The 14705-nt window shown below is 43.9% G+C and overlaps 1 protein-coding gene across 3 annotated transcripts in view; it reads right to left on the bottom strand.

Annotated features, from left to right (window-relative positions):
• Positions 1-14705, bottom strand: part of CCDC148 (coiled-coil domain containing 148) — a 166757-nt gene that overhangs the window by 2270 nt on the left and 149782 nt on the right. For all 3 annotated transcript variants that reach the window (XM_006020353.3, XM_006020354.3, XM_025199922.1), the window contains 2 exons: positions 4995-5112; positions 2483-2623 (listed from right to left, as the gene is read on the bottom strand). In XM_006020353.3, the coding sequence (XP_006020415.1) occupies positions 2483-2623; positions 4995-5112 (259 nt within the window). The remainder of the gene's footprint in view (positions 1-2482; positions 2624-4994; positions 5113-14705) is intronic.

The following is a 14705-nucleotide window of genomic DNA, read 5'->3' as shown; positions in this document are numbered from 1 at the left end:
CCCTGCCACTGCCGTCACTTGCCAGCCGGCACAGGGGGGCATGGGATATGGGCGAGGCAGTGCTGGGAGCACAGGCTATGCCATGCTGTCACTTGTTCCCTTCTCCTTGGAGCGAACCGTGCCTGCACCCCTCCCCAAGTAACATGGCCCCCCACCTCAACTGGGCAGCTTGTCCCAGTCCCAATCCCTCCCTCCCCTACGCCCCTTCCCTCTCCCATCCTCCAACCCCAACAGACTTACCAACTGGAGGCAGCTGTATCAGCTGCCTGTTTAATCTATGGCTGAATCTCTGATGTGGCTGAATCTTTTCCGAATTGATTCAAAGCATCCGAATCAATTCAGAGCTTTTAATTGGTCTCCCGATTTGATTCGGATTTGGAGATTCGGTCCCCGAATCGGGCCAAATCTCCTCCGAATCTAATCAGCTACTGAAGCTTTGCACAGCCGTACTTCACAGTACTTCTTTGTGAATGAGTAGTAATATTATCCAGTAAGTAGTAATATTACCCCCCTCTTTTTTTTTTTTTTTTACACAGATGAACAATTAAAGCCAGAGAAATGCAATGAAAATTGTCAAAAGGATCCCCAAATTTTGGATTTCCAAACTGTGAACTTGAAGGCCTGCTTTTTCAGAGTACCAAGCATTTTACAGCACTTTATATAGTTAAAGCACAGACCCTCCATTTTCTTCCTACAGTTCCCTACCTCATTCGCTACACACCTTCCAACTTCAACAAATAAACCTTCCAGCTCATCAAATAAAGCAGGAATACTATCAAACAGCGTTGTTCACTACAAACCCTGACTCCCCAAACATTATCCATCCTCTGCACTACATGAGGTAGAGGTCCCCCTGAGAAAAATAATATGTGATCATACACATATATTATCATATATTTAAAGATAATCCTTTTGCAAAAGAGAAACTACATTCTGGCATTTTCTAACCTTTGGCTACTTGATTTTTCAATCTTAACATTCTTTTAAAGGTTTTAAATGTAATTTCCTAATTAAAAAAAAAACAATCTTCATAACAGGAAACCATACTGATTCCCAATTAAGCAATTAGCACCTGAACCAGTGGCATGCAAGGCAGCAATACTAGTCTGTTAACTGCTTTGTGGCCCAATCACTACAGCATGAGATGAGACATGCTTTGCCAGTGAGTTTCACAGATAATTACTAGCAGCAAAGGAACACAGAGGCTGAGGGCTCTCAGATTGAAATCCAAGTGCTGACCCTTTTCCAATTCACACTATCCACCTCTTATTACCTCCTTTCTTTTCCTCTGCTCCTAATCCACCCTCAATCTCTGATTTCTATATCCCCATCCCTCTACATGCAGCTTGGCTACTTCCTTCTCCAATTCCTCTCTACCTGAGCATCACTGGTGCAAAACAGAGAGGATTGGAATTTGCCTCCACAAGTAGAGATTGTGCAGAATGACCCGGGCTATCCCAGTACTGAGCATCAATCATGCTGGGGACAGTGCATGTGCAGGATGATCAGCACAAAAGAAGCATGAGGGAAAGGACCATGCTCAGCACAGGCAGACTTTAGCTGAAAAAGCTCCAGCACACACTCCAAAATAAACACATGAACCCCAAAATAAACACATGAACCCCAGGCAGACAACATAGAAACATTTCAGCCTGAATTATTACAGTTTGACAAAGTTATAAGCAAAAACAGGCCTTTATAATGGAAAGTGCTGGACAACATTAATGACAAGTAGCATCTAACTATCAGAGCAAAATGTGTTCTGTTAAAATAGTGTACCACTGCTTTTAAGTACACTTTCTGCATTTTTATACGAGAACATAAACGGCATTTTTAAACATACGGACATAGCATGTGGGGCAAAAACAATCAATCAATAAACCTGTTGTACCCTTTCTTAATTTCTATTTCCGGAAGAAGTAGGAATGGCCCCCAGCAATCTTATTCTGAGTATAGGAGTATAATTATTCCAATTTGGTGTTTTTCTTTCTGGCTGACTAGGCTCTATACCGCCTCCATCTAACCCATACATATTAAATTCCAACAGGATGCCCATGCTCTAAAGTTAAACATATACTGATTATACTATATACTGTACTAAACTATATACTGTACAGTGTACTATATACTTCGTGTTCTGAAGGACTCTAAGACTATGGAATGAGCACTCTTTCATTAAAAGATGTTCGCATTATAGACATTCTCACAACAGTCTCTCCCCCTTCATATGGTGTTTTCAGTCAGGACAAACTTGACTTAAACATCTAGCTTGATGCTAACACAGGAGAAAAATCAGTAGTCTTAGATATAAGCATAATACACATCAAAAGGTTTACTTTATTCATTTTAACAATATTAAGATTTCTCAAACAAACTTCTCAACATTTTTGTATTAATTCATGAAATTTACTTTCCATTATTCATATTTCTATTTTTGATACATTAATTTGCATACTATAAATTACATGATAGAGGCAATTACCTGTTGTTCACTATATGTATGCAACTTAAACAGCGGCCTTTGAAGAATAAATTCTTCTTCAGTTCCAATGCCCATTCTAGCTTTAGATGCCACTGTGTCAGCCATCATTCTAGCTGGATCAAATTCTGCAACAATTGCAACCTAAGCAATATGACATACAAATATTTACTAGACAGACAACTGACACCATCTGACTGGAGTTAAGTTTACGAAAGAGAAATTCCTTACCAGTATCACTTGTCTTTTCACTGTGTTGGTTCTCTGCCTTCACATGGGAAATGAGCAGGACCCTATCTATCAAACTCTGAACCACCCAAAAAACAAGCACCCTCCATCTAGATCCAAACAATTGTTTTTGAAGTTATAAGGATGTAGCCACTACTGCCTTCAACTTCCTCTACTGAATTAAAGAGTTACAGCAAAATCCAAAAAATCAGGGAAAGGTGGATGGGGAGATGAGAAATTACCTGCATTTGTGTGTAAATGTGGGGGAAATGTACTTTTAAAAAAAAGAGCTTTTGATATGTCTCGAATGCCTTTGAATATCCCCAGTTAAACAGCTAGTGAATAAATTAAGTATCAATTTTGTATCACAGGCTGAAAAGAGTTAAGTAAATGATGCTTAGACAGCTGATCTCTCATAGCAGGTAGCAGAGTGCAATTGAGGCTAAAACAGGGAAAGACCCTCTTCCTTCAGCATCTAACTGCCACTAGACACTGCTTTTTGTCCAGTTCGTTTGTTCATTGTTTTTGACACAAATTTATGGCATACATGAGTCCATTGGATGTAGTCACATAGATGCCTGTCCAGTGAGTAGCCTACTGCACTTACACTTTTGCATCCATACTGCATAAGTAACAGAGGGGAAAATAATTGCAAACTGTGCAGAAGTGCCAAAAAAGGCTATTTACATGGCTGGAAAAACTTCCAGCCATTTATGTACACAAAAGGGAACTGAATTCCACCCTAGGTGACTTTGTCCATACAGGTTCCAAAGTATACCAAATGTGAGGGTAAATCAAGCACCCAAGCACTGGGTGCTTAACAGCACTCCTGAGGACATTCAAATCCATAGCTTACTACCTACCTCCAAGAAACTGTCTAACTGACAAGCTAGAGAACAGTACCCTCTGCATCTCTAGTTGAAGCTGGGTCAGTGGGTAGCTAACAATGTGAGTCATAAGGCCAGAGAGACAGAAGGAGCAGAAGCTCCCAGGATTATTTCTGTGTTTGATTCATTAACTAACTAATGTAAAATTAATATGCAGCCCTGGGAGCAGGGACCAGAACACACAGGACTTCTTTCCAGGGAAATGCACACATCACTTGGCTCCCTTTTGCTCTCTCTTGCTTTCCTGGCTGCACTGTGGCCCAGCTTCAACACCCCTGGCTCCATTATACTAACTTTAACTGCTCCACATAAAAGCTAAGGTGTGTATTTCACGGAACAAGATTTCAATAATACTAGGTGTAAATGGAGTTAAAAATAGTGGTTAGACAAATAATTTAAGTGGAACTCAGTTATCCCGATAAAAGCAGCTTTGGTGGGTACTTTAATAGCCAAGCAAGATCAGTCTCTACAATTTAAGAGTTCACTGACTTTACAACCAAGCTTGCTGCCAGCACGACAAAAATACTTTCTGGTATGAAAACAAAGGCAATGTAGTTCAACTGATTAATAACAAAGATTTTAAAATATTTTTAGAATGCACTAATATACCAAAATGATGTAGGTATGAGCACAGAATATTTTAACTGAATTAAGTTCTTAAAAATATTATTACTAACTGACTGGAAGCAGGTTTTTATAAAGATTAAATAGGATTAAATAGCAGCCAAACAAACGTTGAGGTTTGTTTATATTTTCCTATGCCCTTTCCCTTAGAGCCTCACTTCCAGAATAATACAGAATTAGAATGACCACAAAAAAATCACCCTTTCCCTGTACCCTAGTAATGAAGTACACAGAATCACAACCATAATTTTTCCTCTATAATCCTTTGAAAAAAAAATCAAGGAAATTTACTAATAAAAATGCAAATATTCAAAGACAAGCAAGAAAAAAGTTAAAGTAAAAAATCTGAGTCAGCAGGCTTTAACAAATTTTACTTGGAACACAGTTTTTTGTGACCTACACCAGCCTTAGAGAGAGCTAAACTCAGCCTTGTACCAAGAATCTGTGTACTACTCAAGCCCCTTTTCAGGGCTCAGGGTTATTTAAAATCCTTGTTTTCACCCTTTGCACAGAGTTAAGAAAAACCAAAAAGAAAAAGCAACCACAGAAAAAGAGAAAATGGGTTAAACAGAGAAATTTGTATTTATCTACATTCATTTGTCAATAGCTTCTAACATACAGGATATGTAATGTGCCAGTGTTAATGTTCCTACAAAACCATTAATATTTTTGTTTCCTGATGTTGAGGGACTGTTTTTGTAACTTTCACGTAATATTTATGTAAATATTAGTAATTTAAATACATATGAAATACAAAATGCAGGATATAAAAGCACCTGTTGTCGGAGGGCTTCAAGACGTCTTTGCCTTTCTTCTTCCTCATGTGCTTCTTGGAGGGCCAGTTCCTTTTTCTCCATCCAGCGTTTTTCCAACAGTTCTTGTCTAAACTTTACCCTATACAACAATTATATATATATATTATGTTTTAGATATGTGTGTGTGTGTGTGTGTGTGTGTGTGTGTGTGTGTGTGTGTGTGTATATAGAATCATAGAATAGGAGGACTGGAAGGGACCTGTAAGATTATGAAGTCTGGTTCCTGCCATGGGCAGAGGGTAGTTGGGCTCAAATGAGCTCAACGAGGTGCTTGTCCAGCCTGCTCTTGAATACCTCCAGGGATGGTGACTGCACCACCTCTGCTGGGAGTGTGTTTCAGATTCTAGATACCCTTACGGAAAATAAGTTTTTCCTTATGTCTAGCCTAAATTTTTCCTCAAGTAGCTTATGCCCTTTGGTCCTTGTCCTCCCAAGGGCTGCCTTTCTAACGAGTTGCTCCCCTAGATCTTGGTGTTCACCCCTGACATACTTGTAGGCAGTAGGGCTGTGCGAAGCTTTGGTCCTTGATTTGATTCAGCAGAGATTCGGCCTGATTCAGCAGCCGAATCTCCAAATCAGAGAACCCCTTAATCTCTCTGAATCAAATCGGAACCCTCCAAATTGATTCGGAGAGATTTGGAAAGATTCGGAGATTTGGACATAGACACAGCTTTACAAGTTTTTTCTACATACCTCTAGGTAGCAGGCAACTCGTGAGCGCTGCAATGCTGGGACACATGGAGTGTCCCACAGAAGCATAGGGGGCTCCCCAGCATGCTTGGCAACAGACTGGGAAGTGGACCAGTACACTGGCGAGCATGCAGGGGGACCACCGAGCACATGGAACCCCCCCCACTCCTGTGGGATGCTTCATGCACCCCAGCATCGAAGCAATCACAAGCCGCGCCTGCTACCTCAAGGTACGTAGAAAAAACTTGTAAAGCTGTGTCTATGTCCAAATCGCTGATTCTCTGAATCAACATCAAATCTCCAGATTCAGATTCTGCCAAATCATATCAGGGACAGTGATCTGAATCAATTAATCGAATCACTATCCCCGATTCGGGCAAAATCCGAATCCAAATTGAATAGGGCCCGCTTTGTACACGCCTAGTAGGCAGCTATCAAGTCACCTCAGTTTACTCTTACTCAGACTGAATAAACCCAGTTCTTGTAGTCTTTCCTCATAGGGCCTATCCACCAAGCCCCTAATCATACAGGTGGTCCTTCTCTGTACCCTTTCAAGCTTATCCACATCCTTCTTGAAGTGTGGTGCCCAGAACTGGACACAGTACTCCATCTGTGGCCTCATTAACGCTGAATAAAGGAGGAGGAGCACTTTTCTGGATACCGATACATGCCAGAGTTGTATTTGCCCTGCTGGTGACTTCATCGCACTGTTGGCTCATATTCATCCTCTGGTCAACTGTCAGGTCCCTTTTAGATGCACTGTCAGCCAGCGGACCACCACAGATCATATAGTTATGGTGAAGCTTCTTCCTACCCAGGTGAAGGACCCAGCACTTGTCCCTATTGTACCTCATCTGATTGTGTTTAGCCCACTGTACCAATCTGTTGAGGTCATCCTGGATCCTTCCCCTGTCCTCAGATGTGCCCACATTTCCCCACAGCTTGGTGTCATCCACAAATGTAATCATTGCACTTTCCACTCCCTCATCCAAATCATTGATAAAGATGTTAAAGAGTACAGGCCCAAGCACTGATCTCTGGGGGACACCACTCAAGACAGCCCTCCAGGATGAGGACATCCCATGGATTACAACTCTCTGGGACCAGACTCTGAGCCAGTTGCCAACCCACCTCACTGTAGACTAGTCTAGGCCAGTACCCTCCAACTGAATTGAGAGAATCTCATGAGAAACAGTATCAAAGGCCTTGCTGAAGTCTAGGTAGATGATGTCAGCCTCACGTGTCCCCAGTCCAGCTGGTTAGTTACCTGGTCATAAAAAGACACCAGGTTTGTTAGGCATCACTTCCCCTTGACAAAGTCGTGCTGGCTGCCTCTTAATACCCCACCAGTTATGAGCTTGTAGTTGATGGTCTCCTTGACAATTTTTTCAAAGATTTTTCCCAGGACCAAAGTCAAGACTGACCGGTCTATAGTTTGCAGGGTCGTCCCTCTTTCCTTTCTTAAAGATGGATACCATGGTTAGCCTTCTTCCAGTCATTCGGGACCACTCCTGAGTTTCATGACTCTTTGAATAGCCTTGCCAGAGTCACTGCTATGAATTCAGCCAGTTCTTTGAGGACTCTTGGATGTAGGTCATCTGGCCAGCAGACTTGAAAATGTCCAGATATACTAAGAGTACCCTCACCTGTCCCAGACTGATTTCATGTGGACTGCAGTCTTCCCTCTATTCTCTGGGCCTCTGAGCAGGTGACAAGTTCCCATCTGATTTCAAGAATACTGATGTGAAGTGAGTATTTAGGAGCTCTGCCTTTTCACAGGAATCTACTGTGGGCTGCACTCCTCCCCCACAGGTATTCAGTAGGGGGGTCCCACAGTGGAGCTTGATTTTTTTCTTGTTCCCTATGTACCTATAGAAGGACTTTTTTTTATCTTTTATTTCTGTTGCCAGCTTGATCTCCATGCATGCCTTGGCTTTCCTTGTCTCATATCTGCAGACTCTGGACATATGAGTGTACTCCTCTCTGGATGCTGAACCATTTTTCCATTTCATGTATGCTTCTTTTTTCTCTTTCAGAAGTTCCCTGTCCCTGTTGAGCCAAGTGGGTCTCTTGGCCCTGTTATCTCTTTGTGACTACATGGGGATGCTCTCTTTTTGAGAAGTAAGAGTTGCCTCCTCAAGGAAGCACCACCATTCCTGAACTCCCAAATCGTCCAGTCACTGATTGTGAAGGACCTTACTAACTAGACTCCTGAGTTTACTAAAGTTTGCTCTTCTGAAGTCTAGGACTTCTGTTCTGCTGACAGAATTCTCAGCCTTTTGGTGGATGGTGAATCTAATCAGATCATGATCACTGTTGCCGAGAGTCCTCCAATCCTACCATGTCTTCCCCTTTGGTCAGCACAAAGTCCAGAGTGGCTTTACCTCTAATCGGTCCCTCCACAGCCTGTATCAAGAACATGCTGTCTATAGCTGCCAAGAAGTTGGTTGACCAGCTGGACCTGGCTGAATGGTCTTCCCAACAGATGTCAGGGTAGCTGAAGTCATCCACAACAATCAAATCTTTAGTGCTGGCTGCCTCGGTCAGTTCCCTGGAGAATGCCTGGTCACTCTCCTTTTCTTGGTAGGGAGGTCTATAGTAGACTTGCACCATTAGGTCCCCTTCTCCTGAACCCCCTTGTATCTTAACCCAGAGAATCTCAAGGGACCTCCCCATGCAATCAAATGTGACCTGCAGGGAGGGGGACCACTCTTTCACAGAGAGCCACCCCTCCTTCCTGCTTCCCAACCCAATCCTTCCTACAGAGCCTATAGCCCCCCATATCCACTGTCCAATCATATCTATCATCCCACCAGGTCCTTTATCAACCCAATGATGTCAAATTCCTTGTCTGCCAGAAGCTGGGATTTTGGTTGTAGCTGTGCTTGTCTAAAGACATCGGCAGGCAAGGTTCTTTAAGTAGATGTGATATCTTTTATTAGACCAACTGAGTTGTTGGAAAAAGTTCTTAGCAAGCTTTCAGGTGCAGTCACACTTCTTCAGTCACAGGGAGTACAGCAGAGACTCTCTATGCCTGAAGAAGGGTGACTGCACCTGAAAGCTTGCTAAGAACTTTTGTCTGCCAGAACGAGTGCTAGTTCATTGTGTTTATTGCCCATGCTTCTGGCATTCCCATAAAGATACCTGAGTTCACCCCTTGTCATCCCAGGTTTTCTGTCACTCTACAAGTGTCTCAGGACATTGGTACTCATCCAAATGTCCCCTACATGAACACCCTCCCCTGGGTCATCTTGGCCACAGGATTTATGTCCAGCAGTGGAATCTACCTTTACTCCCCGGGACATGCTTAGTTCAAAGCCCTCCTCAGCAAGGCAGCGATTCTTGTAGAGAAGAGCTTCTTCCCTCTGCCCATGAGGTGGATACCATCTCTTGCATGCAAACCAGTACCACTGAATTGCATACCAAGTTCAAGGAATCCAAAGCCAACACAGTGACACCATCTCCAAAGCCTTCATTTGACTTCTTCAATGCATTCCTCCCTTTGACAACCACGGCCTCTAACTGGGAGGATTGAGAAGACCACTTGTGCTCCTAGCTCCTTGAGCTTTGCCCCCATGGTCTTGTAGTCACTCATGGTTCTCTTGGGGTTGTTTATCGTCTTCCCTCTATTCTCTGGGCCTCTGAGCAGGTGACAAGTTCCCATCTGATTTCAAGAATACTGATGTGAAGTGAGTATTTAGGAGCTCTGCCTTTTCACAGGAATCTACTGTGGGCTGCACTCCTCCCCCACAGGTATTCAGTAGGGGGGTCCCACAGTGGAGCTTGATTTTTTTCTTGTTCCCTATGTACCTATAGAAGGACTTTTTTTTATCTTTTATTTCTGTTGCCAGCTTGATCTCCATGCATGCCTTGGCTTTCCTTGTCTCATATCTGCAGACTCTGGACATATGAGTGTACTCCTCTCTGGATGCTGAACCATTTTTCCATTTCATGTATGCTTCTTTTTTCTCTTTCAGAAGTTCCCTGTCCCTGTTGAGCCAAGTGGGTCTCTTGGCCCTGTTATCTCTTTGTGACTACATGGGGATGCTCTCTTTTTGAGAAGTAAGAGTTGCCTCCTCAAGGAAGCACCACCATTCCTGAACTCCCAAATCGTCCAGTCACTGATTGTGAAGGACCTTACTAACTAGACTCCTGAGTTTACTAAAGTTTGCTCTTCTGAAGTCTAGGACTTCTGTTCTGCTGACAGAATTCTCAGCCTTTTGGTGGATGGTGAATCTAATCAGATCATGATCACTGTTGCCGAGAGTCCTCCAATCCTACCATGTCTTCCCCTTTGGTCAGCACAAAGTCCAGAGTGGCTTTACCTCTAATCGGTCCCTCCACAGCCTGTATCAAGAACATGCTGTCTATAGCTGCCAAGAAGTTGGTTGACCAGCTGGACCTGGCTGAATGGTCTTCCCAACAGATGTCAGGGTAGCTGAAGTCATCCACAACAATCAAATCTTTAGTGCTGGCTGCCTCGGTCAGTTCCCTGGAGAATGCCTGGTCACTCTCCTTTTCTTGGTAGGGAGGTCTATAGTAGACTTGCACCATTAGGTCCCCTTCTCCTGAACCCCCTTGTATCTTAACCCAGAGAATCTCAAGGGACCTCCCCATGCAATCAAATGTGACCTGCAGGGAGGGGGACCACTCTTTCACAGAGAGCCACCCCTCCTTCCTGCTTCCCAACCCAATCCTTCCTACAGAGCCTATAGCCCCCCATATCCACTGTCCAATCATATCTATCATCCCACCAGGTCCTTTATCAACCCAATGATGTCAAATTCCTTGTCTGCCAGAAGCTGGGATTTTGGTTGTAGCTGTGCTTGTCTAAAGACATCGGCAGGCAAGGTTCTTTAAGTAGATGTGATATCTTTTATTAGACCAACTGAGTTGTTGGAAAAAGTTCTTAGCAAGCTTTCAGGTGCAGTCACACTTCTTCAGTCACAGGGAGTACAGCAGAGACTCTCTATGCCTGAAGAAGGGTGACTGCACCTGAAAGCTTGCTAAGAACTTTTGTCTGCCAGAACGAGTGCTAGTTCATTGTGTTTATTGCCCATGCTTCTGGCATTCCCATAAAGATACCTGAGTTCACCCCTTGTCATCCCAGGTTTTCTGTCACTCTACAAGTGTCTCAGGACATTGGTACTCATCCAAATGTCCCCTACATGAACACCCTCCCCTGGGTCATCTTGGCCACAGGATTTATGTCCAGCAGTGGAATCTACCTTTACTCCCCGGGACATGCTTAGTTCAAAGCCCTCCTCAGCAAGGCAGCGATTCTTGTAGAGAAGAGCTTCTTCCCTCTGCCCATGAGGTGGATACCATCTCTTGCATGCAAACCAGTACCACTGAATTGCATACCAAGTTCAAGGAATCCAAAGCCAACACAGTGACACCATCTCCAAAGCCTTCAGTTGACTTCTTCAATGCATTCCTCCCTTTGACAACCACGGCCTCTAACTGGGAGGATTGAGAAGACCACTTGTGCTCCTAGCTCCTTGAGCTTTGCCCCCATGGTCTTGTAGTCACTCATGGTTCTCTTGGGGTTGTTTATCACCGTGTTGTTGGTACCCATGTGGACAAGGAGCATGGGGTAGTGGTCCGTAGGGTGGACCAGCTTTGGGATCCTCACTATTATATCTTGGATCCTGGCTCCTGGAAGGCAGCAGACCTCTTGAACTAAGGGGTCTGGATGACAGATGGCACCTTCTGTTCCCCACAGTAAAGAGTCTCCCATAACAATCACCCTTCATTTCTTCTTTGGTGAGGGTGGCTGTTCCTGTCCTGTCCTCGGTGTGGAGGATGCGGATGCCTCATCTGTTGATGGTGTTAGGGATGCGTAGTTGTTGTGCAGCACTATAAGTGGAGCAGCTGACACACACTGTGGCTTTGGGCCTGTGGTGACCAATTTCCACTCTCCATCTGTAGGAGCATCTTGCTGAAGCTCACTCTTCTGCCTGGTCTCTGTAGCATCCTTCTCCAGGTACCGAGCCTGGCAGTAAGCACTGATATCCTCCTCATGTTCCCTGATGGTTCGCAGTCTGGTCACCTCCTTCTGGAGCTTCCTCACCCAGTCCTTCAGAGTCTCCATCAGTGAGCACATCCCACAAATGGGAGTGCCTGTACCCCAAATCCCAGCCTCCAGCAGACATGCCAGGCAGCCTCCACAGACTGGGGTCAGGGGCTCCATTTGCATGGAGGCCAGGACCATTCCTATATACATAAGTGTGTGTGTGTGTGTGTGTGTGTGTCCCTTTCTGAGAATGACCTGCAACATTTACTGAATTCCTTTGCCCAAGCTCCATTCCTTTTTGGCCTCTGTATTACTGTAAAGAAAAGCAAAGTCCTGCACCAACCACTTCCTGGCAGAAATCCATCACTTCCATCACCACCAGTAATAAAACTGAATGGCAGACAATTAAACAACATTAAGTCATTCTGCTACCTAGGTAGCACAGTTACCGATGTCACCAGCATTGACAAAGGACTTTCAGCACACTTAGGCTAGGGACAGACATTACATATAAATTGGCTTAAGTGATCAGAAACTGGTTTCAACCTGTAACAGAACACATGTTCAGTACACATAAACCAGTTTGAAAATGGGTGAAACTGGTTTGAGATAAACCTGGCTGAATTTAGTATCAGACTTAATGGATTTGGGTCAAACTGGTTTATTCAATGTCTGTCCCAGACCCCTTGCTGGTTTAAGTTAAATCAGACTCCCTCAGCATCCTGGCAGCTCTCTGGGCTAGGCAGGGCTCTCTGCTACACAGCAGGGCTGGCCCCTCCTCTCTGCTCCCTGGCTGCCGCTCTGGCAGAGACTACAGGAGTCTGCCTGGTTTCTGCTCCCCACCCCCCCACCTCTAAGCAGGAATTCCACTGTCCCCTCTGCCTTACACAGACACACAGCTTTAGCTAGCAGATCACATGCTGGCTATGGTCTGTGCTATAGCAGATGGGACAAAGGTCAAATCATCAGGTAGCTGGTAATGTCCCTCTGTTTTCTTAATGGAGCGATAAAAAACTGTTATCAATTCCCCGCTGAGCTGGTCAGAAGTGAGGTGACCCCTCCCTAACCAGAGCATCCTGCCTGGGCCTGGCCACACCCACCTCAGCTCAGCACTAAGGAAGGGAAAGGAGGGCTGCTCTAACATCCCCTGACTTCTAGCATGAACCACTTAAGGCATGTGCCTGCATTTTTTCAGTCCAGAAGGATGTCTGGATGATTACAAACTGATTTAGTCTAGCCAGGTTAGACTAACCTGCAAAGATTGAATCAATTCAGGCTTAGGCTTTTTGAATGTCTGTCCCTAGCATTACAGCCAGCTCCCTCCACTCTTGGTCACCTACAAAAAAGACTATGGACAAGACAGGGGGTCAAAGTGTCTACAAAATGCCATGCCAAGTTTACAAAACTGATTGCTCATTTGCCTCCTATACTCATTAGACACCTGTCCCCTTTTTCATCACCATATCAAAAAACTTTACTGCTTGCAACAACGCCACCTACACAGCATAATGGGGATTAAATGGTCTGACAAAATCACCAATGATGAAGTACTATGACTGGCAGCCATGCCAAGTGTAGAAGCCATGTTAGCAAGGAAGCAAATGACCTGGGTTGGCCACATCATACCTATGGACAAAAAATTGATTGCCTAAGAGAGTTCTGTAAAGTGAATTTCAAAAAGTCGGTAAGAAGGTTGGCCGTCCCAAATTCCGCTACAAGGATTGCATCAAGTAGCACATACAGTATACCGGGCTGCATTTAATGACCTGGGAGGATATGGGCCCATGATAGATGAGCTTGGCACTCTGCTATGAAGGAAGAAGAATGAGCAACAGAACATCGTTGTGCCACTTCAACCAACAGTAGGAGGGAACATAAACACCAACTGGCATGTTTCTTGAATCCTACATGTGGAAACTAATTTCCAGTATCAGTAGTAGTCATACTAGAATATGAGTGACAGTCATCATATATGTCTATGTATATAAAGCATTTATATTTTAAACTGATATAATACTGCAGTTTGAAAACAAGGAATAAATTATGTTTGGCCATCTTATGTATGTTTCCTCAAAACACCTGAAAGAAACAGACAAAGGTAATAATGATTTATTTCAAACTGCTGTACTAACTTATTTACTTATTAGTCCAAGAGTTTAAAGAACAGATAATTTGGAATTAATATTTTTACAAGTTACCTAATTATTATACTGCATTCCAGAAACCAAACCTTTTTCATTATCCTTTATCACCTTCAAACCACTTTTTTCATTTTATTTGCTAATAAGAAAGGTGTTCTCATATCTGTGCCTGGCAGCAAAACATGACCCTCCTCACTTTACCCCTTCCATTAAAGAAATGGATAATCTCTCATAATGTTGCTGCTTTTAAAGTAAGAAAAATTACAGAACTGTATTATTTTTAAATTATAAAATAGAAACAGGGGGTAATTTTGTACAAAATCTCCTAAAACTGCTTCTAACAGATCCTTTTTACTGGTGAACTTTTGATAATGCAATCAGTTCTTGTATCCATTATTGGACCAACTCCATAATTGGGAGAGACCTTAGACAAGCTTTTGGGAACAAGGTACCCTTCTATCTCAACTATACAACTGGTCAGTCCTAAAAGCTGTAGGCTGTCTATCTGTCCATAGCACTTTATTTGCACTCTTATTGGCTGATGGAAACAACCAATCAGAGTGCAAATACAGTGTCTGGACAGGAGGTGGCGGTGCAGCAGAATGCTGCCATGATGGTGGGGACACAGGGGATGGAGTGGGGCCTGCCCTGCTCCCTGGAGGTGGAGGCAATGGAGCGGATGGCACACCCCCCTTTGCTCATTGGAGGTGGCAGCGGTCGCGCAGGGGGGAGCAGGAACAGGACATTTCTTGGGGAGGTGAGGCCAGCAGCACTGGACTCACCCCCCTCTCTGCTCCCAGCAGGCAGAGAATACAGAAGGGGGGG

This window comes from Alligator sinensis, unplaced genomic scaffold (assembly GCF_000455745.1).
Source record: "Alligator sinensis unplaced genomic scaffold, ASM45574v1 scaffold389_1, whole genome shotgun sequence".
NCBI classification, from domain to species: Eukaryota; Metazoa; Chordata; order Crocodylia; family Alligatoridae; genus Alligator; species Alligator sinensis.
Note: the sequence above shows the minus strand (reverse complement) of the source record. Positions and strands in the feature narration are given on the sequence as shown.